A 25,435-nucleotide genomic window follows, 5' to 3' on the forward strand; every position below is an offset into this window, starting at 1 on the left:
CGTGACTGTGCATTTCAGACAAAAAATGCATTGCGGGAGTGATGTGCCACGCAGTTCGTGGCTTTATAAAATGTCGCCTTGAAGGAAAAAAGGCGTTTTACTTTCATTCTGCTCTGTCATTATAAATTTGATGGTTTTGACTTGATGAGTGAAGTTTATATCAGCTGAACGATACAAATACAGATACGATACGATACACTTGTCTTTCGTCGCATTAGACAGTTTTGAGTGGAAAGAAATGAAATGACGAGGAACACTGGACACGATAATAAGTTACATCCTGGTCCTGTTCACCCAAGGCCCTCTCTTTCTAAATTTTCTGGATCTCCGTCTAGGAACAAAAAAAAACTACGTCTGCTCTACTTGGTGAAAAACAGCAGTTTCGATGATTAAGAAGGTTCGAAACAAACTAAAACTACATCCATGCAAATTTTCATGGAGATTTGGAAGCACAATTCGAGGGTATAATTAACCCTTTACACCCTAACATCAGTTCTCCACACTGTTTTCTAGACATTTCCTATGGTACTGACAAAGAGAATTTGTTTAAAAAACAAGAGCTTCCTTACTTCGTAGTCATCATGGTCTTTATTCTCATGAACTCAATGTTTGTTTTGGGGGTGTACTGATAGGAGAATATAGTTGCTAATCACTCTTAGGGTTAATAAAGGTTAACACAATCGTCTGTTTTGTTCAGTCGCACAGCGTTAGAATTCTTTCTTATTCAATTTCAGGAATACGCTAGGCCAGTTCAGACTCAGGAAGGACTGATCAGAAGCTTTAATGTAGTTCAGTGCTGAGCTGCTTTCGTGGGGGATTTTCTTTCTTTTGTGGATTTGTTCTCGGGACCTGTTGCTGAAATGAAATTTAAAAAAAGCATTAAAACAACATGTTTCGATTCTTTTATTCTTTTACGGTATTAAAATTTAATTAACTTTTCCATGACGAGTGGGAAGGAACGACGAAACCCTAGATATACTTTATTGTAAATACATGAACGCAAAATCGGTTAGTGAATGCAACCGCTGATCTCCATTTTGTGTCAGTGATTACTTTGTGTATGCCATACTGTAAAAAGTGTCACGTCGATAACAACGACCAAAGTCCTACGGCCTTCAGTTACCTGTGAAGAAAAGTTTTCAGAGTGTCAGCTCTACCAAGTTTTGTCATGCTTTCAGCAAGTGCACTTGTCGCGAGAGGATTTAACCGTACCCTTGCTACAGTTTCTCTTCGAAGAGCTCTCTGTGTGCAGAGCATTCGGTCGAGTAGTGAGGCTCAAAACAAACAGTCTCAATATCGTCCCAACTTTCACAATACTCGTAGCTTTTCGCTATCTGCAGCCTCAGCACAGCTGGATTCTCCGAAACTACAAGATGAGTTGGAGCTAGATCCATATAAACTGAGAGATGAATGGGGAAAAGCATCGTTTGATGTGTCGCAAATGACATTCCTTCTGGATCACGACAACCAAGAGAAAAGAGCGAAGTTTCGTAAAATTCTCTCAGAAGATCCGCTGATGACCCCAAAATACAACATTTCTATCGACGAAGAAAGGGAATTGGCCCTGAAAAGACTGAAGAAACTCTGCGATCAAGGATTTATATCTGTGCTTGACTTCAGGAACAACCCTCTGTGGATCTTCGCAGCCCACGAGCTGGCCGCCGTGGTGGATGCTGCAATGACTACCAAAATGACGGTCCAGTTTAACTTGTTTGGTGGTACTGTGTTGAAGTTGGGGACAGAGAGACACCATGACAAGCTGTTAAAGGTAATGGGAAGATTTCCGTATAACCCCAATACAATTGGCCGTAATCCCAAAGGCAATCTATTGTTTTCACTGTTGTTTACTTTAATTATCGAAGAACTGTATACATAATTGATATTGGGTTGTGAAGAAATCTTGCTAAGCTTAAGGTAATTGCTGCATGCAGTTTCTTGTTTTTGATAAATCATTTTACATACAAAGCTTCACGGGTACTTCTTGTAAGTAAACAAGAAGGTTGTTTTCCACAATCAAACAAGGGGACCAGACTTGTCTATTTGTGAGGAGAACTTCGCCACTAATCAGCTGCCCACTTCAGTCAAATCCAAAATTATAAGACTGTTTCAGAGTTTTTCTTAACTCTTGAACCCCTCAGAGAGACCAGCCTCTCATTTCTCCTCACAATATCATCCCTGAATTACACATAAAGGTCATGAGAATAAAGGAAATGGTCTCCACCCAATGAGTTCTTGATTTCTAAACAAGTTCTTTATGTCAGTAGCTAAGGAGATGTATGGAGAGCAGAATGGAGAATATGCATTTTGATGTCAGGGTGTGAAGGGTTACAGTTTGTCTAATCACTTGGGTTCCCAAAATCAAGCCTGGTCTCCTCTTTACGCCTTCATTGGCATCCTATCTTACATAGTAAGCACATAAAGGGAAATAAACAAAAAAAACACTAAAGAATCAGGAAAGGGAAATTAACTTGGATAATGGCTTCACCTGTTCCTCCTATGTAAAGTATGCTTAGAAATGTTCTTGTATATCAAATTTAGGGTATTGACACACTAGAGGATGTGGGCTGCTTTGGTCTGACAGAACTTGGCTATGGAAACAATGCAGTACAGATGGAAACAACAGCCACCTATGACAAGGAGACAGAGGAGTTCATTGTCAACACACCAACTCCTTTGGCACAGAAATATTGGATCACCAATGGTGCTTGTCATGCCCATCATGTTGTTGTCTTCTCACAACTGTACATTGATGGCGTTAATCAAGGTGGCTATTTTACTCCAGGGTTAACAAGTTATGTGATACACCTGTCAGTTGGTTCCTCTGTCTGTTTCTTCCTCTCTTTTCTTCAATTTTTTTATGTCTCTTTTTACCTCCTTCTTCCCTCAACCCTCACTCTTGTCCTTCCTCCTTACCTCCCTTCCTCCCTCCTTCCTTCCACCCTTGCCTTCCTTTCCAAACTCCTTACTTCCCTTTCACCCTCCTCCCTTCTTTCCTTCCTTCCTTCCTTCTTCATCTTCCATTTCCACCCTCCTTCCTTCCTCCTTACCTTCCTCCTTACCTTCCTCTTTACCTTCCTCCTTTCTTCCTCTTACTTTTCTTCCACCCTTCTTCCTCCCTCCTCACCTCCCTTTCACCCTCCTTCCCTCCTCCTCATCTCCTTTCCACCTTCCTTCCTTCCTCCTTGCCTCCTCTCCACCCTCCTTCCCTCCTCCTTGCCTCCTTTTCACCCCCCTTCCCCCCTCCTTACCTCCTTTCCACCCTCCTTCCCTCCTCCTTGCCTCCCTTTCACCCTCCTTCCCCCCTCCTTACTTCCTTTCCACTTCCTTTCCCTCCTTACTTCCTTCCCTTCTCCTTGCCTCCCTTTCACCCTCCTTCCCCCCTCCTTACCTCCCTTCCACCCTCTTTCCCTCCTCCTTACCTCCGTTCCACCCTCTTTCCCCCCTCCTCACCTCCTTTCCAGCCTCCTTCCCTCTTCCTTGCCTCCCTTTCACCCTCCTTCCTTCCTCCTTACCTCCCCGTCACCCTTGCCTCCTTTCCTCCCTCCTTCCCCCCCTCCCTTATCTCCTATCTTCTCTCCTTCCTTCTTTAGAATTTGTTGAATAGAACAACCTCTGGATAACTGAACATTTTTCCATACTCTATTTTATATCTATCACACTCAAACAGCTTTGAGAAAGGCCAGTCAGAAGGTCTTTTCTCACATTGATACATTTGTACATGCACCATATTTAATTTCTGGGGACATGACCATCATCAAATATTTTCCAATGCAAAAAAAAAAATAAGAGTATAATATAGCGTCCCTGTTACATGAGGGTCATCATAGCACATTTACCTGAGGGTGTCATGGAAAGATTTTGCAGATATCTATTGGATGCCATGGTAGCTATGAAATTAAAGATGGTTACCTCTCTTATTTCAGGTATCCATGGTGTACTGGTTCCCATTCGGGATAAGGACCTGAATGTGATGCCTGGAGTTCAGATTCATGACATGGGACATAAAATGGGTCTGAATGGAGTGGACAATGCTAAGTTCTACTTTGACAATGTCCGTGTACCCAGAGAAAACCTGCTCAACTTGTCCTCTGATGTTGCAGAGGATGGAATGTACACAACAAAAATAAAAGGCAGCATCCGAAATCGTTTTCTGGCAGTGGCAGACCAACTTCTCTCTGGGCGTTTATGTATAGCAAGCATGGCCCAAGGTACAAGTTGTGTACACTTCATATAATGGATACCTGTGTGCTTGTCATCCGGGAGAATGAATTACCTTACTTCAGGGTCCAGTTGTAGAAATGGTGGATAATGCTATCTAACAGATAAATAGCAATCTGGCAGATAAGTGACAACAAAATGTATGGTGTTATCCATTGGTTTGAGTTTATCCAGTGGATTACATTATCCAACCTTCATACCACTGGGGCCAGATCTGTAAATGTTGGGGGTGGGAAGGGGGTTATAAAGGCTAATTGGAGATGGGAGGCTTGCGAAAGTTGTACTGGGAGCTAAATTTGGGTCATTGTTAAATTCTCCTGAACTCTTGCTCAACTTGTCCTTTTAACTCCCTCGAGTGACCAAGACAGAATATCTCCTTACAATATCAATACAATATCAAGCAGACAAGTGGTTAGAATAAAAAAAAATACCAATTAGGATTTTTTCAGGTGATCAGAAACCAAATTCCCAGAATTAACATCTTAAGAATTGTATTGTAGATAGTAAGGAGAATTACTGATAAGATGTTGCAAAAGGGTTAACGAGTTGGAGTCCTTGAGAAATAATTACATAAATTTTTGTGCTTGACAAACCTACTGTGTGCAATATTCAAAATGTATACCAAAACAGGCTCCAAAAAAAAATTATATTTTGAATTGACTCGTTAATTAGCCCAATAGTTAAATACTACTTTAAAACCATTTGCATGTCTCATTGTGGTTTGATTTTGGGGCAGAGATATCTACATTACAGAAATGGTGAATAGTTTTTAGAGATTATGGGCTTTGCTATATATGCAGACTGACCCCTTGCTTCATGTTTATCCATTTTGATGTAACAGGTGCTTCAAAAGCTTGTCTTGCCATTGCTCTTCGCTACTCAGCAACTCGTCTGACAGTGGGTCCGGAAGGCAAATCTGACACACCTATTCTCAAGTATCAGCTCCAACAGAATGCTCTGATGCCTCTACTGGCTATCACTTATGCCATTGATTTTGCATTGCATTACATCAAGGATTGCTGGGCCTCCCAGGTAAAGTAGAAGGAGCATTTTTCTATTTCATTGAGGACAGGTGTTCTCGGAGAAATGAAATTTTATTTTGAGAGAAGTCTGGAAAATTTTATGAATGTTGTCTTGAAGGAAAGGGCTGTTTGCCAAGTAACGCTAAAAATGTCATGGAAATTTCCTTCATAGGCTACAGATGGATCTGACCATGCAGATGTAGTGACCATGTGCTGTGTTATCAAGGCCATTGCTGGTTGGCATGTATCTGAAACAGGTGGCACTTGCCGCGAGAGGTGTGGAGGACAAGGCTATCTGTCCTGCAATAAATTTGGCATTGATTTGGCCCTGTCACATGCTTGTATGACAGCTGAAGGTGACAACTCGGTCTTAATGCAGAAGGTTGCCACTGAAAGGTTGATGGTTTTTAAACCAGTGAAAGATCAAGGTACAGCAAGTGATGGCGCTGACCTGAGTGACCGCACTTACCTTCAGGCCCTGTTGAAGTCTCGTGAGAACAGACTGTTCACATCTCTGGGGAAGAAGATGATGAAGGCTGGGAAGGAAGGAAGGTTTGACACCTGGATGTTCCAGGAACAGGATCTTGTCCAAGCTGCTGCACGTTCGTATGGTGAACGGCTCATCAGTGAATGTTTTGGTGTAGCTCTTGATAAAGCTGACCCTGGTCTGCAGCCAGTTCTAAAGAAACTTCATCATCTCTACCAGATGACAGTCATTAAGAGAGATCTCGGCTATTTTGCCACGTCGGGGCTGATGTCTGCGGAAACTGGGGCAGAAGTGGGGAAGGTGACCGCTGACCTGTGTCGTGAAGTAGCACCACAGGCTCTTGCGTTGTGCGATGCTTTTGGATTCACTGATGAAATGCTCAATGCCCCGATTGCTAGGGATTGGGTCAGATACAACGCAATCGATAATGAAGGAGAAGTTGAAGGAGTAGAGTATTGATTTTGCTCTGCATAATTTTTTTGACAATCACGACTATTGTGAAACGACTGTATTAGTAATCGCCAAAAGGTCACACTTGGCCAATTAGTTCAACACTGATATTATGCGACACCGTCTAGCAATATTGGATGATGTAGGATCTTAAGATTGATAGCTTTCCTAGAGTGACGTATTTGAAATCCATTTTAACCCATTGGGATTTATATTACACAACCATCGAAATTGTATCTCAATTCAGAATACTAGCATGTTTGTCAGTTTTCTTAATTTTGGTGAATATTCAAGGTTCACGCCCATCTCTTATTTTAATGTCGTTAAGATTCTGTCTGGCTCTATTTCGTTGAACGTTTTTCGTGGTTGTAGTGGTGAAGAGCATACTTTAAGACATGTTTATTTTATCCGGACTTGATGAGGTCAAGGAAAAGAAGAAGAAAAAAGACAAACACACATACACCTACTTGCTAACCACATTTCATTTTTATGTGAGTCTTGGAGTTACAATTTTTCCTTGAGAAGTAAGAAGCCGAAAGAAGAAGAAAAAAAAGAATGGTAAAGATTAATAGCGTTAATTCATTGAAGTAATGAAATTTTGTTGTTTCTGGTCAACGACGCAAAAGTTTCATCCCCTAATGTGTATGCTTCGTTCGTAGACAGCAATAAAGATTGTGTAAAATATTCTGCACTTGTATTTTATGTCACTGCGTAAAAGAAATGAAAGCCATTTTCTACTAACTTGGCCAGTAAAATCCTTCCTCCGTCACTTCTTCTCACTTGTTTCCCGTCTCCCCTTCAGTTCACGCTCTCTGGACTTGGGCCACCAAGGATGAAATCCATCGACCAGTTATCCAAATCCGAGATCGACTTTGGTATGGAATTGAGAGGGGAGAGGGAGGGTTGGGTCTACTTGTATCAATGACGTACCGGGCTGCCTGTACTCATTCGAACGGGATAATTGCTTTGTTTTCAAAAATATAAAGCAGCGAAAACAAAGAAGTAAAACAAACAAGCAAAAGTAAGACTAAAACAACGAACAAAACAAAACAAACACGGCTGAAGATTGATCTTGCATTTGACAACTTTTAAAAAATAACTTTTTGTGAATAACTTTTACACTTTTAAAAGGAGAAAAAGTTAGTCAGAATAAATTACCTTTTCGCTCTAACCAAAGGCTGACGCGTGAAACGTCAGCTTTGAAACTCTTTACGTTGGCCAATTTTACGTTATCAGCTCAGTTGATATTTGAATTCTGAATGAAACGTTATACCAAGTATTTGAGAGATGTCTTCATTTGCATACTTATTAGACAAGTCGATATGGAAAGTACAAGTATTGCGTGACATTTTTATGTCACGTTATGAAATTCAGCGGACATTCCCTAAAAAAAACAAGATGGCGAAGAATGCTCGAGTGATATTTACGTTGCGCCTTTCTTTTTCTATAAAGAGCAGCCTTTTACTTCGTAGGTAGACGCCAATTCCTGTCATCGGTGAGTACAGTAATAAAATGTGCTCACTGAGATTTCTTTCATGTCAGGCGAAAACTTTTGTGGTTAGAAATACAATAACAATCAGACCAAGGAAAGAAATCGCAAATCCTTTAGATTTCATACTTGAAGCTGACATTCGCGTTTTGCTCTTATCTTGCAGTTGTTCACCATGTATTCTGAATGGGTTTCTCTTCGAAACACGCTACAGCGCGATCGTAACAACAGGAGTGTTCTGAAAAGTTTTCCTCCTAATGTTGGAAGCGAAGTTGTCCACACAGTAGTGAAAACTCTGACACAACCGGGGAATCAAGATTACACGACTCTGAATACTGAGAAACAGTTTGACTGGGTCATGGAAGTGTTTTGTTATGGACTCACGCTTCAAATGACGGAAAGCGATGGCGAAATTGTTAAGGGTTGTGTCAACATTTACTTAGACTGGTTGTCGATGCTTACAAATCCCAAGAAAGGCATTCCCGAACCGTTGCTGAAAGCGCCAGATAAGTACGCAAAAGAGATCTTTCAGCATTTTCGTAACCTTTTCGTCCTGCGAGAAGAGGGTAATCTGGCTTTACAAGTTTCGTTATGTATCAGAGTGCTGCAAGCAATTCAAGTCACGGCTTCAGAGGCAAGAATGTCGCCGCTAACATGGGAAACCTTGCTCAAGTCCTTGATGATAATTAATGACACGCTCTTGTCACCACCAAACAGAACAGGGGGTCTTGCAGAACTCTTGTGTGAGAAGCTGATCAGTGTTTTGCTGGAAGTGTGGTTGTATGCCAGCTGTCACCATTTCCCAACGCCATCAATGTGGAAAACTCTGCATGAGCTTTGCACGTCATGGCGTCATCATAGCGCGATGATCAACCACTGGAGTAGAACAGCACTTGCTCTCACCAGAAGAGTCATACAGTACATGTATGGTCCTAGCTTTCCCCTTCCTACTCTACCCCACAGGAAGAGTGATGTCCAACTGCCAGTCAACTTAGGCGATGAATGCCTCATTCAGTGCTGGTTCCGGATACTTCACATTATTGGTAACCCTGTGGATCTTTGCAAGAAAGAGATAATCAGTGATACTCCCAGATTTAAGGAGTTTGCTTTGTCAAGTGAGGAAGTGATTACACCTTCCTCTCATCCTTGTTTGAAGGCACTTCCACAGAACTTCTTACAAGCAATGAAAGGAGTAGCAGTCCTTGTAAATGCCTTTCTCACCATCACAACAACTCAGGATGAGCCAGTGAAACACATACCAATCCCAGCTCCAACAAAAACTGCAACTCCACCAACTACCAAGAAACGTGAACAGAAAGCCTTGAGTATTGGTGTGGCTTTAGGTTTGAGTGATGCCACTGGTTTGGCATCAAGATCTCAAACCCTGCCATCAAGACCAAGTAGTGGTGCATCATCCAGTAGTCTGCCACATTTTGAGACCTTCCACTCAGAGTTAGCGAGTGTTCCATCATCCTCCTCACTGTTATTCTCTACTTCATTCAAATCTGATGCTCACAAACCATCAGGAGATAGTGTGCTCCATTTGTTTGGAGCATGGCTCTTTGAGGCTGTTTTTGCAAAACTGGACATGGCAGCAAATTTCAAGGCTCTTGGAAAGATATATGATGGGTTTATAACAAATTCTGGTCAAGCTGACACAGCAGGAGGGATCAAAACAGGGTTCGTTAATTGTATCTGAAAATTTAGAAAAATTCAACATCTGCAGAAAATCACATTTCTAAATAAAATTTCTACAACTGATGTCGTGGGAATTACTTTTTTGTAAAATTACGCAGTCAGCCTATTTGAGTCAGTATGTTTGAGATTCACAAGCATTTTTAAATTTTTATTGTATATACAGTGATATAGAAGTCATGAAATTACACTTATTGTATCTTTATTCACTCTTAAACTCCCAAGATCTAATTATTAATTCTCCCCTCTAACTACAATAAATTTCCTTGTAAATTATTTACAAGAATTTGTAGTTACCTATAAATCAAGATAACAACTTCTACCTGATAAATTTGAGTATTCTCGTTACCAGTGTAATGGATAATCTTTGAATATTCTAGGGAGAACATATATGGTAATCACTTCTTGAGGTTGAAGGGTTAACTTTGAATTTATAGTGTCGAGAAGGGTGGCCAAGCCATGGACAGCAGATTTGAACCAGGCAGAGCTGAAGCATATGGTGCTCTATGTCGCATCTTTTGTAGCCATCGTTCTGGTCAAGAGGTTCGCCCTGTCTACCTTTCCCGGTTTTATTTAGCCTTGGCCATTGGATTGTTATATTCAGAGGTAAGAAGATTCCAGGGTCAACACAGGTGTTTCTGGTGAGAGATCAATTTTTTAATCTTCACCACCAGATATCTAATTACAAAAAATAGCAACTGCCTCAGGAAAATTAATTTTGACAACCTTTTTTGGTACTTATGAGTAGCACTTTATAATGATATATTGTTTTTCAATGATATCTTTCAGTCCTGCACTGGTCATGTGCTCTGTAGTATATTACTGAACTCAGCCAATCTGTTGAGAGTGGATCTGCAGGGAGTCCAGGTGTTGTTACCACACCTTATCATGGCACTTGAAACTGTGCTGCCAAGAAATGACATCCAAATCAGGTAGAACAATTAAGTTTAACACAGGTTCTTAGCAGTAGTGCAGAAAGCAGATTCACTGATAAACACAATTATAGCTGATTGAATTGAAAGATGAATGCTGATATCACTATGCCTTTATTGCCAACATGTATGATAAGCAAGCTAGAACTAAAATTTTGGAATCTTAAGCCCTTAGAGGGCTTTAAAACGGACATTGATTGATCTGGCATTGCAGGAGACAGTTATATTTCAGTCAATCAGTCAGGGAGTTGGTCAGTCAAGCAGTCAGTTGCAATGACATTTAGACAGTTAGAAAGACAGACAAACAGGCAGGCAAGCAGATATTAAAAATGAGGGATAATTGTTTTAATTTGATTAGCCAGTCAGTCAGTCATTCATCGAAACAACTTTTTCAACTAAGTTGAGGATGTGAATTGACCACCATAAAGAGTTTCTAAAGCTGATGTTTTGAGCAACAGGCCTTTGTTAGATCAAATCAATTTGATGTGGCCAGAGGGCTCAAAACTAGCAGCTTGGCTTGGCCAATCTACGACTCACTAGATCAAATTTTGTATTACCCCTCACAGACACAGCACCACAGTTTCTACAGAAACTTACTCTCTTCATTCCAAAAAGAAGCCTTGAATAGTTTATCAATTAGTCACTCAGTATGTCTCTGTCAGTCCATTGATAAGCTTGTTAGCCCGAATGTCCCACAATCTGGGTATATTCATTGAACTGAAATCTTGATCCTTCATCTAAACACTTCACCCTTTAACTCTCAAGGTTTCATCATTTGGTAATTCTCCTTATTTTCTGCCATACAGTTCTTGCGATGTTAGTTTGGAGAATTTGGTATTGGATCAACCAATAATCCCCTAATTTATATTTTTCTTTATTCTCATTACTTGTCTGCTTGATATTGTACTGATAGTGTAAGGAGAAATTCTGTCTTGGTCAATACTGGGACTCAAAGGGTTAATATTAGGGAGTTTAAGATGTCACTATGGCGACTTGTGATAAAATGCTGCTGAAAAAACAAAAATTGTTTTTCTCTAAGATTTTCACCAATAGTTCGATGTTTTAACTGGTTCTAAGTTTTAAAATGCATGTGTTTCGCTAATTGTTTTGCTCCTCAGATCTAACAGAAATATCAATTACAAAAAAACTTTTTTTTTGGACATTCAAATAATTAGTGAATTGATGACAGTGAAATCAGGTGATCAATCCTGGTTAGATGAACAGAAACTCAAAGGGTTGTATCCAAGCTTGGTCACCACACTTAATCTACCATTAACTTTGGAAGCAAGATGTGATTTCTTGTACAGGTATGCAGTTAGTTATTGAAACCCATCAGATAGACAGCAGTTAGTCAGTTTATGTGCACTAGTCCAGTATCTTTGTTGATCAGTAAGCCAGTTTGCAGCAAGTGGTTTCTGTAGCTTTTCTATATAAGGCTACTGATGGTGTAAAAGGCAGGTGTGCTCAGAAAGAGGACCAAAAGCTAAAACCAAACACAAGAGCTTGCTCACAGGATAAACAGACAGTGGTAAGGGGGGTCACAGGTAGCATTAGACATCTATTGAAACCCCTGAGTCAGTTACAATTTTTGTGAGCCAGTTAGTATCATGATTTATAGCCCATGCTTCCTCCAGTTAACCTGTCAGTCATTACTTAGAGAGAGAGTTTGCCCCATCTTTAGTTTCAGTCAGTGAGCCAGTCATTTACATGTAGCCTTTGTGTCGGTACATCTGTCCTTCAGACAGTCAAGTAATCTGTCAGTCTTTCAGACCATTAGTTATTCTGTCCTTCAGTGACTTGATCAGTCAGTTAGCTCTATAGTGAAGATAACTGTAATAAAAATTCATTAAGTGAACCTAAGTCTAAACATAAATATACTTACTGTCATATTGTTACTTAACTTCCTGACCTAGTTATATTCAGACGCAGAGAACTTTTAGTTACTTCATACTAATCCATTGCCACCATGTCTCTCTGTGAAAACCCTGAATACTGTGTCAAAAGATAAACACACTGTGTAAAAATCTTGGTATCAGATAATTTGATGTTATGAACTGAGATAAATGTAAATTGGCCACCGTCGAGAGTTTCTAAAGCTGATGTTCTGAGCATAAGCCCTCCATCAGAATGAAACTAGAAATTCTCATGTCTAATTTACATTATTAATGCAGCACATCAGTCTCTCTGGAAACTTATCCACTTTAATTGTCAATTGATCTCAGATATTCTCCTTTCCTGTCATTGATTCCCTCAGATGTAAAGTGTCCACTACTGAGCTTCGAAGAGCTGCCATCCATCTCCTGTTATCCATGCTATGCTTACCGCTGCATTTTCAGGATCTTGACATAAAAGGTTAGATGAGAAAGTATGATTCATGATTGATAGTCAGAGTGTTGTAAAATGAAACCACAGTAATCACATTAGCCAATCAGAGCAAAGGAAAATCTTGAAAGGAACCAATTAGAATCCCAAGTTAAAACATTTAAATCTCTCACTCCCAAGATCTTATTAGTAATTCTCCTTACTGTCTGCCACACAATTCCTATGATGTTAGTTTTGAAAAATTGGTATTGAATAAACTAATTATCTCCTAGCTGATATTTTTCTTTATTCTCATTCCTTTTCTGTTTGATATTGTTTTGATTTGGTAAGGAGAAATGATGTCTTGGTCACACATGAGAGTTAAATGATTAAATTGCCTAAAATGAAAATGCGAGTTACCAAGTCATGCTTGGTTTTAGTTTTGAATCTGACTAGTTGAGAAAGTTAGGGAATTTTCTCAGAAAGAGGGAGACATAATGGCTTAATGCAGTGGACCTGTGTTGAGAGGTCTGGTGTTGAGACCTGGAAAGGTCATTGTGTTTTGTTCTTGAAAAAATAACTCTTTTGTTACTTTCACAGTGCTTCTCTCCTCCCAGGAGGTTAAATTGGTACCTGCAAAGTTATCAGTTTTCTGGACCAATCATATGAATAGCAAAGTGATGCAAAACAAAATCAATCTTTAATTAGTTTGGACACTCAATTGAAATTGTTCCAATCCAATTGTTATCATGAGTTCTTACACAAAATTGGAAAAATCATACTTCACTTTGCATTAAAAATGGCCACGTATGACACAGTGTACGTCTTGAAATTAACTTGTTTTGTTATAAGCTGTTTTGCAATGTGTTCTTGTGTTCTTATTGTAGACATGACAGCAGGATGGAGGAAGAAGCACACTGCTAGGCAGGAGGGGCACGATGAACACCAGTCCCTGACATTTATCTCCTTGAAGCCAAGGCTCATTCGACTGCTGCTAGAAGCTCTTCAGTGTGAATCGGACTCATTCAATGTTCAGATTCTTTTGGGAGGTTTGTAATACAGTGAAAAGTTTAAATTCTGGAGGATACTATTTTCTTTAAATTTCTAGCAGGGAGCTGGAGGAAAACTTGAATTTAAACTCACCTCTTTGACAAGCAATTAAAAAATTCTACTTCTGAAATTGCGAACATTCTTCTTCATGGTAGCAGCAATGATTGGTTTCCCAACACTGTATTATCTTTGAGAGTTGCGTTAGCTAAACGGTAAGCGCTGTGGACTCAAGGACGAGAGGCGCTCCAATAATGATAACAATAATGATGATATTGATAACAAATATCATAGTTCATAGAAAGACTTTATCTACGAAGGGTAACACTAAACAGTTAAAAACTGATAAACATGTGGCTCTCTTTCTTAAATTCTCTCTCTAATTAATTCATCTATATATTTACTAATCTATGTATTTATCTATTCACAGGAATGTCTCTGCTAATTCAAGACAGTGAGACGGCTGAATCCCTTGGGATCTCCTCCCCCAAGATGGACTCGGTAAGTCATGGAGTGGAAAGGCCACAGGCCTCCCAGGAAAACAGGCGCCGAGCAAGCACTGGAAGCAGCTCAGTGTCTGAGACAGGAAGTACAAGTGAAGTGGACAGTGGCAGCAGGATTCAGTACAGTCAGCCTTTCAACAAATCTTATGGTGCGTGTAGGAATAGTAACGCGTTTGCTGAAATGTCAATTCGTCTTGAAGTATCAATCCGTCCGTTAAAAAGAAGTGATGACCTGCTGAAAACAGCCCCCACCCCCCCCCCTCTCCTTTATCCCCTCAGCAAAAAGTAGCTACCCCCATAAGAATTGCGTATAATATTTTCTTTGAAGCTCAAAACAAGATGGCAATTCAACGGAATACCCGTAGTTCAAGAAACTTTGTGTTCTGGAAGTCTCAAGTTTTCCGCTTATCTTTGCTTCCAGTGGGAGTGTCAATTTCCTATCATAAATTTGCGTGACAGCATTTGTTTGTTAGGAATTTGCTCCCGATTGGCCAAAATAAATCCATCTGCGCATGCTCGACGTTGAACCGTTTTGTTAAGCTGGCAGAGGTGCGAGTCTTCATTGAGGACTCCATTTTTGGTCCCGCGAGGCTTGTGTCAGAAGTTTAATTTTAATTTTAATGAATAAATTTTTTTCAGACCTCTCAACTGTTCAAGGTCTGTTTGTACAGTTGACGCACCTTCTGTGTAACAAGTTGGTTGTGATCAGAAGCAGTCGTTGGAAAACTGACGTTCACATCACTTTGGCTGCCTTTGAGCTTCTGTCAGGCTTAGCAAAGCTCAGTATGGGTCATCTGGGTAAGTAATTTGTTGTGTTGCTGGCTGTTTGAAGTATTCGCGTTATTTTCAAAGGTTAAGGTCTTTGATACTGCTCTATATTAGTTAAGGTGTTTTTCTGAGTTTTACTGAAACTTCGTTATGAAAAAGAGAAGAGCTTTAGCAATATTTACCAATCTTGATTGAACAAGTATGACCGAACAAAATGTTTTCGTTGTATTGCAAAGTCAATTAATCAAACTCGTCCTAATTTCCTCAGTGGTCACTGTCTCCAGACTAACCGTTTTTATTTGTTTGTTTGTTTGTTTTTGTCCTATTTTGCCGTCAAAAGATCTTATGAGCAGGCTTTTATTATAAGCGTGAGCGTATGAGGCCTGTAGCGACGCAAGCCGGGAGGTGTGCGAGCGGTCTGGTACTAGACCCCCGGCAAAACTATCTCCGACTCGTCTCCAATCCCACGGCGTTAGTGATAAGGGCCTGGCGGCGCAAGCTATAGATCTTTTAAATTGTTTGGTCCTGTCTCCTGTTTCCTACGCTCTCTTGTTTCCTCAGAGATGACTTTATTTATTTATTCATTTGTTTATCTAGGGTGCAGTATCGCTCAGGTTGATATGTGTAGCATGACATCTGCTTGTACTAGATGACTTTTGATCATCGCTTAAGCCTGACTGGTGTCTTTTGTCAATTTTTTTTTTACCGTGAGTCCAGTTCCTAGTTGTAGCTTGGTCTTGATTTGCTTGCTCCATTTTTAGATCAAGGTGAGTGCAAGAGTACAATCCACTGGCTGTGTGATTACATCACTTACCAAGCCAATAAGAAGGCCATACACCACTCACGTGATCTTCACTCCATGATCGTAGCCGCTTTCAGCTGCCTTCAGTCTTGGATTATGTCGCATCCATGGCTCTTAGACAGCCAGGTAATAAGACTGACAGACGTAATGACTGACTAATACGTCTGTCCGTCATTGCGTGGATCAGTTTGTCGGTATGTCTGTTTGCGGTCAGTGTTGAACAGGCAGTCAGTAAGTTAGTCAGTCTGTTAATTAGTCAGTCAGTTATTTTTTCAGTCAATCTTTCACTCCATCAGTGTGTCAGTCTGTCTGTCGGTCAGTCAATCTTTCAGTCAATCAGTGTGTCAGTCTGTCTGTCAGTCAGTCAATCTTTCAGTCAATCATTGTGTTAGTCTGTCAGTCATTCTTTCAGTCAATCAGGGTGTCAGTCTGTCCGTCAGTCAGTCAATCTTTTAGTCAATCGGTGTGTCAGTCTTTCAGTCAGCCAGTCAATCTTGCAGACGGTCAATGTCTCAGTCAGTCTGTCAGTCTGTCAGTTCGCCAGTCAGTGTGTCACTTTGTCAGTCGTTTGGTCAGTCAGTCATTGCGGTAGTCATCATTTTGCTAGTCTGTTACTCGGTTGATCGATGTGGTGTTTAGAGCCCTTTAACAAACTGATATCCTATGGAACCACTGATTTAAAATTAGTCAGAGTTCTAAAAGTATTTTGTTGGGTTGACGAGACAGTATCACTATAAATCAAATAAAAAGTCAGCAAATATTGTTTTAGTGCAGGTTAATAACAAAGGAGTACTTTGAAGTAAGGAACTTCCGTATTCCAGTAAAATGTTTCTTGGTGTATACGTGTGTAAATAATACCTTCCCATTAATTTTTTATCTCATTCTAGGGCTGTTTACATGTCGTCATGGAAGTGGTAGAGCTTGGAATTTCCGGAAGCAAGTCGAACGAAATTTCAAGAGTGAGTAAAATGTTACAAATATTTGTTTCAAGCTTATTAAAGATACAACCGAACCAAACCCGTTTGCGGGAAATTTTGAGGCTGGTTCTAAGAACGGAAAGACAAATGATGTAAAGAGCGAGAAAAGTCGCAAATTCAGATTTTTCTTTGTCTTTCTCTTGTGTGAAATGTTCAACCTCTGTCTTGACAAATTGTCTTAATTTTCCTCCTCTTAGGACCCTCAGCTTGGAACGGACGCGGCTCCCCGTCTGAAAGGTATGATAGTGGACATCTCTACCGTAGTACCTCGAGAAAAATAAACGATTGGATGATTTTGCCAACTTTACAGTCTTACTTTGTTGATTATAAAAAGGCTATTGATTAAACCAATTGAGAGACAGTTGTTCGCTGCCACGAATATCATGCGAGAGATTATCTTCAGTGACGAGAAATGCGTTTAGGTAGTCTCCCTGAAGAAGAAATAGCTGAAGGAAAAAATCGTCCTCATCAGCCTTGAAGCACGCTTCTTCAATTCACTAGCTTTCCGAATGCTCTCCAGTTATTTTGCTCACAAGGTAACGTTCGTGCGTCTTTCAGGTGACAAAGAATTAAAACCAGTTTCATTCCGTGTAAGAGAAGCTGCTGAAGGAATGCTTACAGTCATTATGGAACACTTGGTATGTTATCACTGTCCGGTCATGGCTTCCTGTATGACCAGCTTGTAAGGATGAAGTTCCCTGTGTATTTTGTATGTGCCCTTGTTCAAAGTCGTTATGGATGTCTTCCTAGAATACGCGCGTTTTTTGTTCAGACATCAAGAATCGCGAACCCAATTTTTTGATCCGACTTTTCCTGCCCTCTTTCCCTCTTACCTTGTGGTTTAATGTGTTATATTTCCTCGAAAAACAAATGTAGGTTTATTAGTTTAAAAAACATCGAGAAAGGAAAGGCGAAATCGGTATCTTTATCGTGTTAAGGAGTAATATTTTTTCCGATGAAGCTATCACATGTCTGACGAAATGGTCTGAGCAGGTTTAGTCCGCGATTGTGGCCAAATTGATCGCATCTTACCATCACGCTGATGATTCACCTCCGACCTCTTGATAAATCTGTCTTTAATAGGGAGCTTTTCCATCCCCGTGCGGTCCGGCAGCGTTATCGTCTCTGCTAGATGAGGAATGGGTTTTGAAGCACGTTCAGTCGAATGATTCATCAAAAGAGGTAAATTCAGAAATACCGCGGTCTTTTATGAAAATATTTTGAGTAGACTTTTAAGTAATGCTTGCAAAGTGTCACGCTTCCTGCAGTATATTTCATGACAGCTCAGGCTCACGCAACGTTTCATGATTTCGTTTGACTTCCTTCACCGATTTCTACTGAACGTCCTCTTTATTAGAAAAATTTATGAACATGTAAATTATTAATGATAATAATTTACATGCAATATTATTAATAAAAAAGTGGGATTCTAAAAAAATGAAATTAGAAGGTCAAAATCTAAGATTCTTGTTAGATGTTAACCAACAGAGCTACGAAGCCTCATTTTGGGAACGAGGCATATTTGAGAGGGTCCTTGGCTCCCTAAGAGATATGCGCCTACGATAAAGCCTTAAAATTTTCAGGCGTCTTCTTTGCAATATTTTCAATTTAGACCCGTCGCAAATTCCAGTACTATGTGATACAGGACAGTTGCATTATCATGGGATTACTGGAAGAATCTTTAAGAGATAAAGGTATTTAACCGCTCTCCTTCTCTGTAATGTTACTCAAGATCGTAGTGGAGGTTGGAGTTTCAACAGGAGAGTGCTGCAGCTTGGGACCTTAGTAGCCACGCCCTTAATGCTCTCTGAATTAAAGGGTGTAAGAATAGCACAACTCAATATGGATTCCTTGAAATACTCTGAAAACATAGGATCATTTGCACATCGACTGTTATTTTAAGTAATTGCGCCGTTTCCTGATTGAAAGACTATAAAATTGCTGCCGTTGTTCCTGCCACTACGTCATTATCGCCGCGGCAAAAACTCGTCCTGCATTGTTAATGGCTATCGCGTTTTTTCGCCAAAATAAGGTGACTTCCGTATCTAATGTACTGCACTGCATGTTATCCCCTCTGTACGTCGTTTTTTTTAATCGTTTTCTTATGTATTTATTTTCCAGACCCGTTACCGGCTTTGTCATCAGTTATACGTGGCCCTGCTGGTCGATATGTCTGGACCATGCAGTTACGACAGTTCTCTAGGGAGAAAAATGTACGGTTATTTGATTAAAAGTTTGCATATTTACCTCTAATCAGTTATTGTATAAAGGTGAGATGCCCCTCCAGGTCATAGCCACATAGTTAGATTGCCTTCTGGTTGTCCACCTCCTTCATTTCGCTGTGAGTACGTCCAACTTCTTGAGAAAAGCCCGTATGTGACTTTGTTGAATTCACTTGGTTACGTTTACTTAACGATGGCGGATGGATAAGTCCTTTTAAGTTAAGCCACATCTGTGCAGTGCAAGGACGTTAAGGACGTAATGTAAAACGATTTTAGGAATTTGATTCGCGTTATTCGTCGCCATGAATGCGTTTGTGTCTGTTGGTTGTTGAAACTAAGAATTCCTTTGTTGAAATACGGGTTAAAATTGAATAAATCTGAGATCTGATGTTGATTTTTTCTGCAATTTTTTAAATTGCAGCTCACCAACTAGAATCTCTTATTTACTTTTTTTTTAATTTCGTTGTCATTTTATTTTGTGCTAGGACCTCATAGAGGCCCACTTGAAGGACCCAGGCCGTCCGTCGCCAGACAAAACTCAGCCTCGCTCGCCACTGAACCTTAAACACAGGGCCTTTCCTGAGGCTGTGGATTCAGTGCCTCTTACTAAAGCGTAAGCAAACAAGCTAATTGGTTAAAGGAGAGGACGTAGCGTGAAGGAATACTATGCATTGATTGTATCAAATGAGCTGCATCATTTAGTCCATTTTCCTTTTTTCTCTTTGGTTGATTTAGGGACCGCAGTATACCAGAACTCGACCAAATTCTGGATGCGAAGTTAAGTGAAGTACAGGATCATATGCGGACACTGATGCAGAAACAGGTTAGATTAGAAAGGCCTAGTGTTTCGTTTTATAATTCTGTTAGTGTATGACTTTCATTTTGCCAGTATTTGCCTCTAGGTTGGATCAATGTCATTATCTGAACAACTACGACCAGAAATTTTCGTCCAGAATTGGAGGCTTTCACTAAAATCTTTTAAAATAAATTTTTGAATTTTCTTTCATCAGCTGGAACATGAAACTGTTGCCCAGTCAAAACTAGACGAGGAAGAAGCCAGGGTGAAGTTTCCCGATGAAAAGACAGAAATCAAACCACCCCGGTAAACATGCACGATGGGAACGCGGGAAGGGGGCAAAGGAGGGGAAGCTTTTAAAAAAAAAATACTAAGGTTTTTCTTCTTCTTAGAATTTGATGATTGGATGCTCTACAAATAATTGATAAAACTATCCCAAAAAGGCTTTTGAACTAAGGAATCAATACACCCAGACTAAAATTCAAACTTTGGGTTAGTGGTAATCGGCCTCCGAGAAACGGGCCTTGGTAACTTCGTATTGTTTAAGGACTGATGTGTTCCATACCCTCTTTAAGCTCATTTAGCGCTTGCTGTGTACAGAGGCGATACGTAACAATTGCAAATAATTCTGTTATAGTGCATAGATAGCTTGTGTAACCGGCCTATTTTCAGAGAGTGATCACATGGTACTTTGTTCGCGGAAAGAGTGACCACCATTTTGAATTCTTATATAGAAATTATGACCGCGGGTGAGTTAGGGTGAAGGAAGAGGGGGGAGGGGAGGCCTGGTATGCTATCGTTAGTGTATTGAACTAAGATGTGCTCCTATAATGACACTTGCAATGCACCTAAACGATAATCATGCCTCGAACACTTGTACCACTTTGCAGGCCGTGTCAGGATTTTAGTCCGTCTCGTTTGCTGTTATCCCACTTTGGACTGCTTACCATTGAAGGACTGAAGGTAAACAAAGCCAAGACTTTATGTATTGTTTGCTGTGAATACCCAACGTATGGTTAGAGATATCTTTGAGTTTTTAACAAGATGACAATTTATGGCTTCACTTTTCCCCAGTCCTTTATAACCTTTGATAAACACATTGATGAAGACGGCGAAGGTCTATGCATGTTACACAGATTTGCTTGCCCCCAGTTTAAACAAAAAATGTTTTTTGCCATCGATCTGCGACAATTGTAAGGCTCTGACACTGAGTTGACCTGGTTATGTGACTTCAAGAAATTAGAGTTGCGAAATATTATTATTTTTTACCTTTGTATTGTAAAAGTATCTGTCTTCCTCAGGCGTTGCCATAAAAACAGAATTTCATTAGACTATCAGTAAACATGATATCAGAGTTGAGAATTACTGATACCAAAGGGAATGAAGTGTAACTATAAATTTGATAACACTAGTATCCTTTTTTGAACATAAACGAGGCTTAGAAAAAAATAGATTTCCTTTATAGCTCCCTTCAGACCGGAAAAGTGTGCTGCAATGGAAGCGCTCCCTGAATTCTTTTCGCGGGCTTGAAGTCTTATGAGAAGTGGCATTGATGCTGGCGCTCGTCCTTGCTCTGCAAGAATTTTATGATTCTTCCGTTTTCTTCATCCACGACAATTAATGTCACAAGCTGCAATTTGACCTGGAATCAGTGGAGTATAAACCGTTGCTAAATCAAATTTCTTCACTTTGTTTGTTTACCTTTCCAGGGAAATCCTATCCGACCATTTGAGGAGGCGAGCCTGTTAGCGCTAAACTCCACATCAGAGGGACTCTCTAAAGCTCTAGAGGAACTGGATCAGGTCTCCACCCGCACACAAGATACTGTACTGGTGTTCTACGTGAAAGCAGAGCAGGGAAACGCCCACGAAATAATAGAAAACCAGGTGAGACATCAATGAAGTGAAACAGAACTGCATGCTGCAATACTTTTGAAAGAAATGAAGTACTGATCTTTAGGTTACCTGATGTAGATCTTCGCCGTTGGTGATGTGCTTTCCCGCGCTTTGTTTCGCCTCAGGCTTCTTCCGCGTTGGCAATGGTCATGTGTTTTCCCGCGCTTTGCATCGCCTCATGTCTCGCACTCGCTGGTCGTCTGTATTGGTTTCCCATGCTTTGCGTAATCTCACGCGCTTCGCTTTTTATCGGCTCCGAGTTTCTTGCGCATATCAGCTTTCCATTTTATGAATATTTTTCCTTATTTTCCCTTTTTATTTCCTCGAGAGTGGTTCCAAAATTCTTCTTCTGAGTTGTGATTCGTCTGCAATGTCATTTCTGTTCATTTTATTATCACAGATTAACACCTGTAAGCACTCAAAAGCTTTCAGAGAGTTTTTGCTTTCCCTGGGATGGCCTGTTGATGTAGCCTCGCACCCAGGATGGTCGGGAAACATCCAAGAGGCTTGGAACCGAAACAGAAATGATGACGACACTGTCACGCTGCGCCAGCGTGACAGTCCTCTCCAGTCCTCTCAAAGCGTCTCGACTCTTACAAGCAGCGAAGAACGAGACATATCTGGCAACAGTAGCGATAGATACACATCCTGTCTCGACAGTTTTGATAGCAAAGCCTCCAGTAGCGGAAAAGATTCTCCAGCGATGAATTCTACTGCTACTCGTGTGCCTCTAGAAAAGATGGCCGACGAAATATTTTATTTTGCAGACGTGAGCTGCGAGGTTGCGTTCATTGTTCCTTCTTTGTTACCAAGTTATCAGCGTTTCCGCCATATGGCTTCACATGCTGAGAGTTGGGAAGATCTGGGGTATGCACCGAGAAAAAGGACTCGATCGGGCAGCACGGGAAGCCTGGAAACTATTAGCAGTGGTGGTGGCAGTCAATTCGATGTCAGAAGCAAATTTTCTCGGAAAGTGTCGGAAGGGCCTGGATACGAGGTAAATTGGCTGAAACAAATAATTTTCCTTGTTCTTTTCTCACAAACAGGTGAAGAAAGCCTCTTGATACAACCCTCGAACGTGTGATTTTGAAGGCAACATTTTTTATCTGTCAGTGCTAAGTAAGAATGAATAGCAACGTGGAGATTGAATCAGTTTAAAGAATTTGCCAAAGTGAAAAACGTGGGAGAATACGTTTAAGTTTGGCACAGATTTTGAAAAACGTTGAAAATACCTTATTAGTTTTTGCCTGGTGTAGTTAGCTTTTGGTTATACTTCTTTCTAGATCATTTCTAGGCTGTTTTGCAGACAAGACAATTTGGTATAGTAAGATCATTCCGCAAGGTTTTTTAGGCTAAAGCACTTTTCGATTGAGCAATCACGACAGCCAATCATAGGAAGGAAAACATTACCCGGGGGTCAATGAGAAATCGAAAAAAAAAAAAGGAAAAATGTCCGAAGCGCTCACAAGACGTGCTACGCTTACCACCGGATATGAGTTTAATTTTTTGTATAGCTTTATCCACCCCTCCAACGACCGGGACCAGATCTTGTGATGAAAAGTGGCTAAGACTTCTATTTGTGTACTGTCTCTGCTTTGCGTAGTGCCTCTGGTAACGAGTGGTTTAGGGTGCTTTTCCATGGGTGATCACCAAAGGCAAATCAAACGGTGACATGTTTGTTACTTTGTCATAATAGGTTTTGTTTTTTTTTTCGCTTTCAGTTCCAACATCGGACCATGTCAACTCTCGGGCATTCCTTGTCCTTAGACAGTCGACCGCTGTCCAGATTAAGCACCCACAATACCTCGTCGGAGACAAACGTAGTGGTGGCGTGGCTGGAGCGATTTGAGGATCATGCGCAGTTCCCCGTGGATGATCTGTTAATGGAGTTTGACATCTGTTGCAGTGATTCAACTCGAAGTTTGTTCGATAAAGAAACGGTAGTAATCTTCATTCACCATCTCAGGAGCGGTCTGTACCGCATTCATATCAGGTCCACCATCAGGTAAATAACACCTTCTTAATGCCTCAGCGAATGTCAAATTTACGAATAGGCGTGTTTCTAATCTACGAACTTTTCTTAATATCATGTTAGGTCTCCTATTGGCGGACCACTCGTAGACGGTATGGTAGTTAGCCGCCGAGTCCTGGGTACCATGGTGCGACAGACCGCTCTCAACATTCGTCGACGGCGCAGGCTGGAGATTGATACGTAAGTTGACTTTGAGATTTTTTCGTTTTGGCTTTGTTTTGTTTGTCTGTTTTTGTGTTTGTTGGTTTTGTTATTGATTCTGTTTTGTTTGTTCTTGTAATGTTCTTCTCTGTTTTTGCTTTGTTTCTTTTTCATTTGCCGTCCTTTGTTGTGGTTTTTGTTTGTTTGTACTATGAATTATTTTTTTGAGCGTAATACCGTTGGTGTGAAAGTAATTTTATTTTTCATTTTGCAGATATTCCCCTCCTCAGGTTTGCCGTAAACTGAAGATTCAAGACATAGTCAAGAAATTCCGTCATCAATATTCGGTTCCTGATTTTTATGTATCACTGTTTCGAAATGGAGTTAAATAGTTTTGCTCATGCTAGAGGAGATTTAAATTGTGTTCCGAAAGTCATCCGGGATTGCTTTGGTTTTACTTTACTTCGCTCTGGGATTGGTCCACTTTCTCAACCAATCATATGCAAAACTAAACAATCACGACTTGGTCGCCTGCGTTTTCCCGCGCTTTGGGCTGTTTGGTTATTTTTGTTATTGTTTTTTTTACTTTGAATTCACATTTGGTCTAAACGTATTTGCCTTTCTTCGTTACTGCTTTGATTTAGTTTTTACGACACTCTAATCGTAAAGCGCTTTATCAGCATCCTGTGAATCAATCACAAATCAATCCAAAGAGTTTGTCTTCTGATCTCCGAACAGTGTGTTTTTATGAGTCAGTGAAACAGAACTTTGGAGTGAGGACGAGTTATCCTTTCAGTGCACAGATACTTTGAGTTAATTGGCCAGTATTGATTCCTCGCTTCCTTCAGCTCCATAGTCTCCAATTTCAAACCTCCTACGACCAATAAAACTTATTTAAGACGACTGAAAGTACGAGATATCCAGGATAAATATGCAAGTTGACCCCTAGTCTCAAGAATGTGGCAAAGTTTTGTTACCAACCGCTGTTCGGTCAGTGAGCCCGCGCTCGTACTAGTTTCCATGGTGCGCTTTCAAGATTTTCCCGTAAATACATTTATTTGATAGTTGAGCACGTCAAAAGACGTCAATAGCACTATCTTTGACTTGATAGCAAAAACTGGTGTTAAAGTACGTTATGTCGATTACAAGGCAATAAACACAGTTATAACATAGGGTTCTATTCTTGACCTGCTATTCCTGATTTGCCCAATTAGTAATTTATTTATACGAGGACTGGGACTAATCCGGAGAGGATTCAGAAACATTTAAATACGCCTGTTAGTGTGTAACGAGTGTAATTGTGTAATCAAAGCGAACATTACTAGGAGAGGAGTGCACCAGAATTTTTGACTTTTTTTAATATAAAGTACTAATATTAAACTCTTCTGCTTCCTGTGTCGACACCTGGTCTTCAATTCTTCACCTTCGACTACGAGTTCAAATCAGTTCCTGATCTGACGAGGTGCTATTAAACATGCACACTTCTCATTGGCGAAGACCACTGAGTCTCAATAACTTGTTCATCCTCAATCGTTTGGCCGTCTCCCATTTATTTTTTCACCTAAGCTCGCCCCCCACCTCAGCCTTGGTTTCGTGTCTTGTAAAGCTCAACTAAAGGAATGCCCGTACTTGAATAGGCTTCGTGTTTGGAAATTTTT

General features: G+C 40.4%; 2 protein-coding genes across 2 annotated transcripts; both read left to right on the forward strand.

Moving 5' to 3' along the window:
* The first annotated feature begins 1,078 nt into the window (after positions 1–1,078).
* Positions 1,079–6,862, forward strand: LOC131789138 (uncharacterized). Its single transcript, XM_059106210.2, has 5 exons — positions 1,079–1,768; positions 2,539–2,764; positions 3,924–4,208; positions 5,060–5,250; positions 5,413–6,862. Exons 1-5 carry the CDS (start codon positions 1,169–1,171, stop codon positions 6,184–6,186), a joined length of 2,076 nt encoding a protein of 691 aa, XP_058962193.2. The 5' UTR covers positions 1,079–1,168; the 3' UTR covers positions 6,187–6,862.
* A 698-nt stretch (positions 6,863–7,560) lies between these two features.
* Positions 7,561–24,950, forward strand: LOC131789097 (ral GTPase-activating protein subunit beta). Its single transcript, XM_059106173.2, has 24 exons — positions 7,561–7,672; positions 7,833–9,346; positions 9,799–9,967; positions 10,151–10,293; positions 12,548–12,645; positions 13,482–13,643; positions 14,072–14,293; positions 14,784–14,942; positions 15,674–15,840; positions 16,602–16,673; positions 16,889–16,928; positions 17,250–17,329; positions 17,775–17,873; positions 18,304–18,385; positions 18,813–18,904; positions 19,399–19,526; positions 19,649–19,736; positions 19,924–20,015; positions 20,600–20,672; positions 21,419–21,595; positions 22,005–22,601; positions 23,326–23,609; positions 23,700–23,816; positions 24,052–24,950. The coding sequence occupies exons 2-24, from the start codon at positions 7,842–7,844 to the stop codon at positions 24,167–24,169; spliced, it is 4,764 nt and encodes a 1,587-aa protein (XP_058962156.2). The 5' UTR covers positions 7,561–7,672; positions 7,833–7,841; the 3' UTR covers positions 24,170–24,950.
* The last annotated feature ends 485 nt before the right edge of the window (positions 24,951–25,435 follow it).

Source organism: Pocillopora verrucosa, chromosome 7 (assembly GCF_036669915.1).
Source record: "Pocillopora verrucosa isolate sample1 chromosome 7, ASM3666991v2, whole genome shotgun sequence".
Taxonomy (NCBI): domain Eukaryota; kingdom Metazoa; phylum Cnidaria; class Anthozoa; order Scleractinia; family Pocilloporidae; genus Pocillopora; species Pocillopora verrucosa.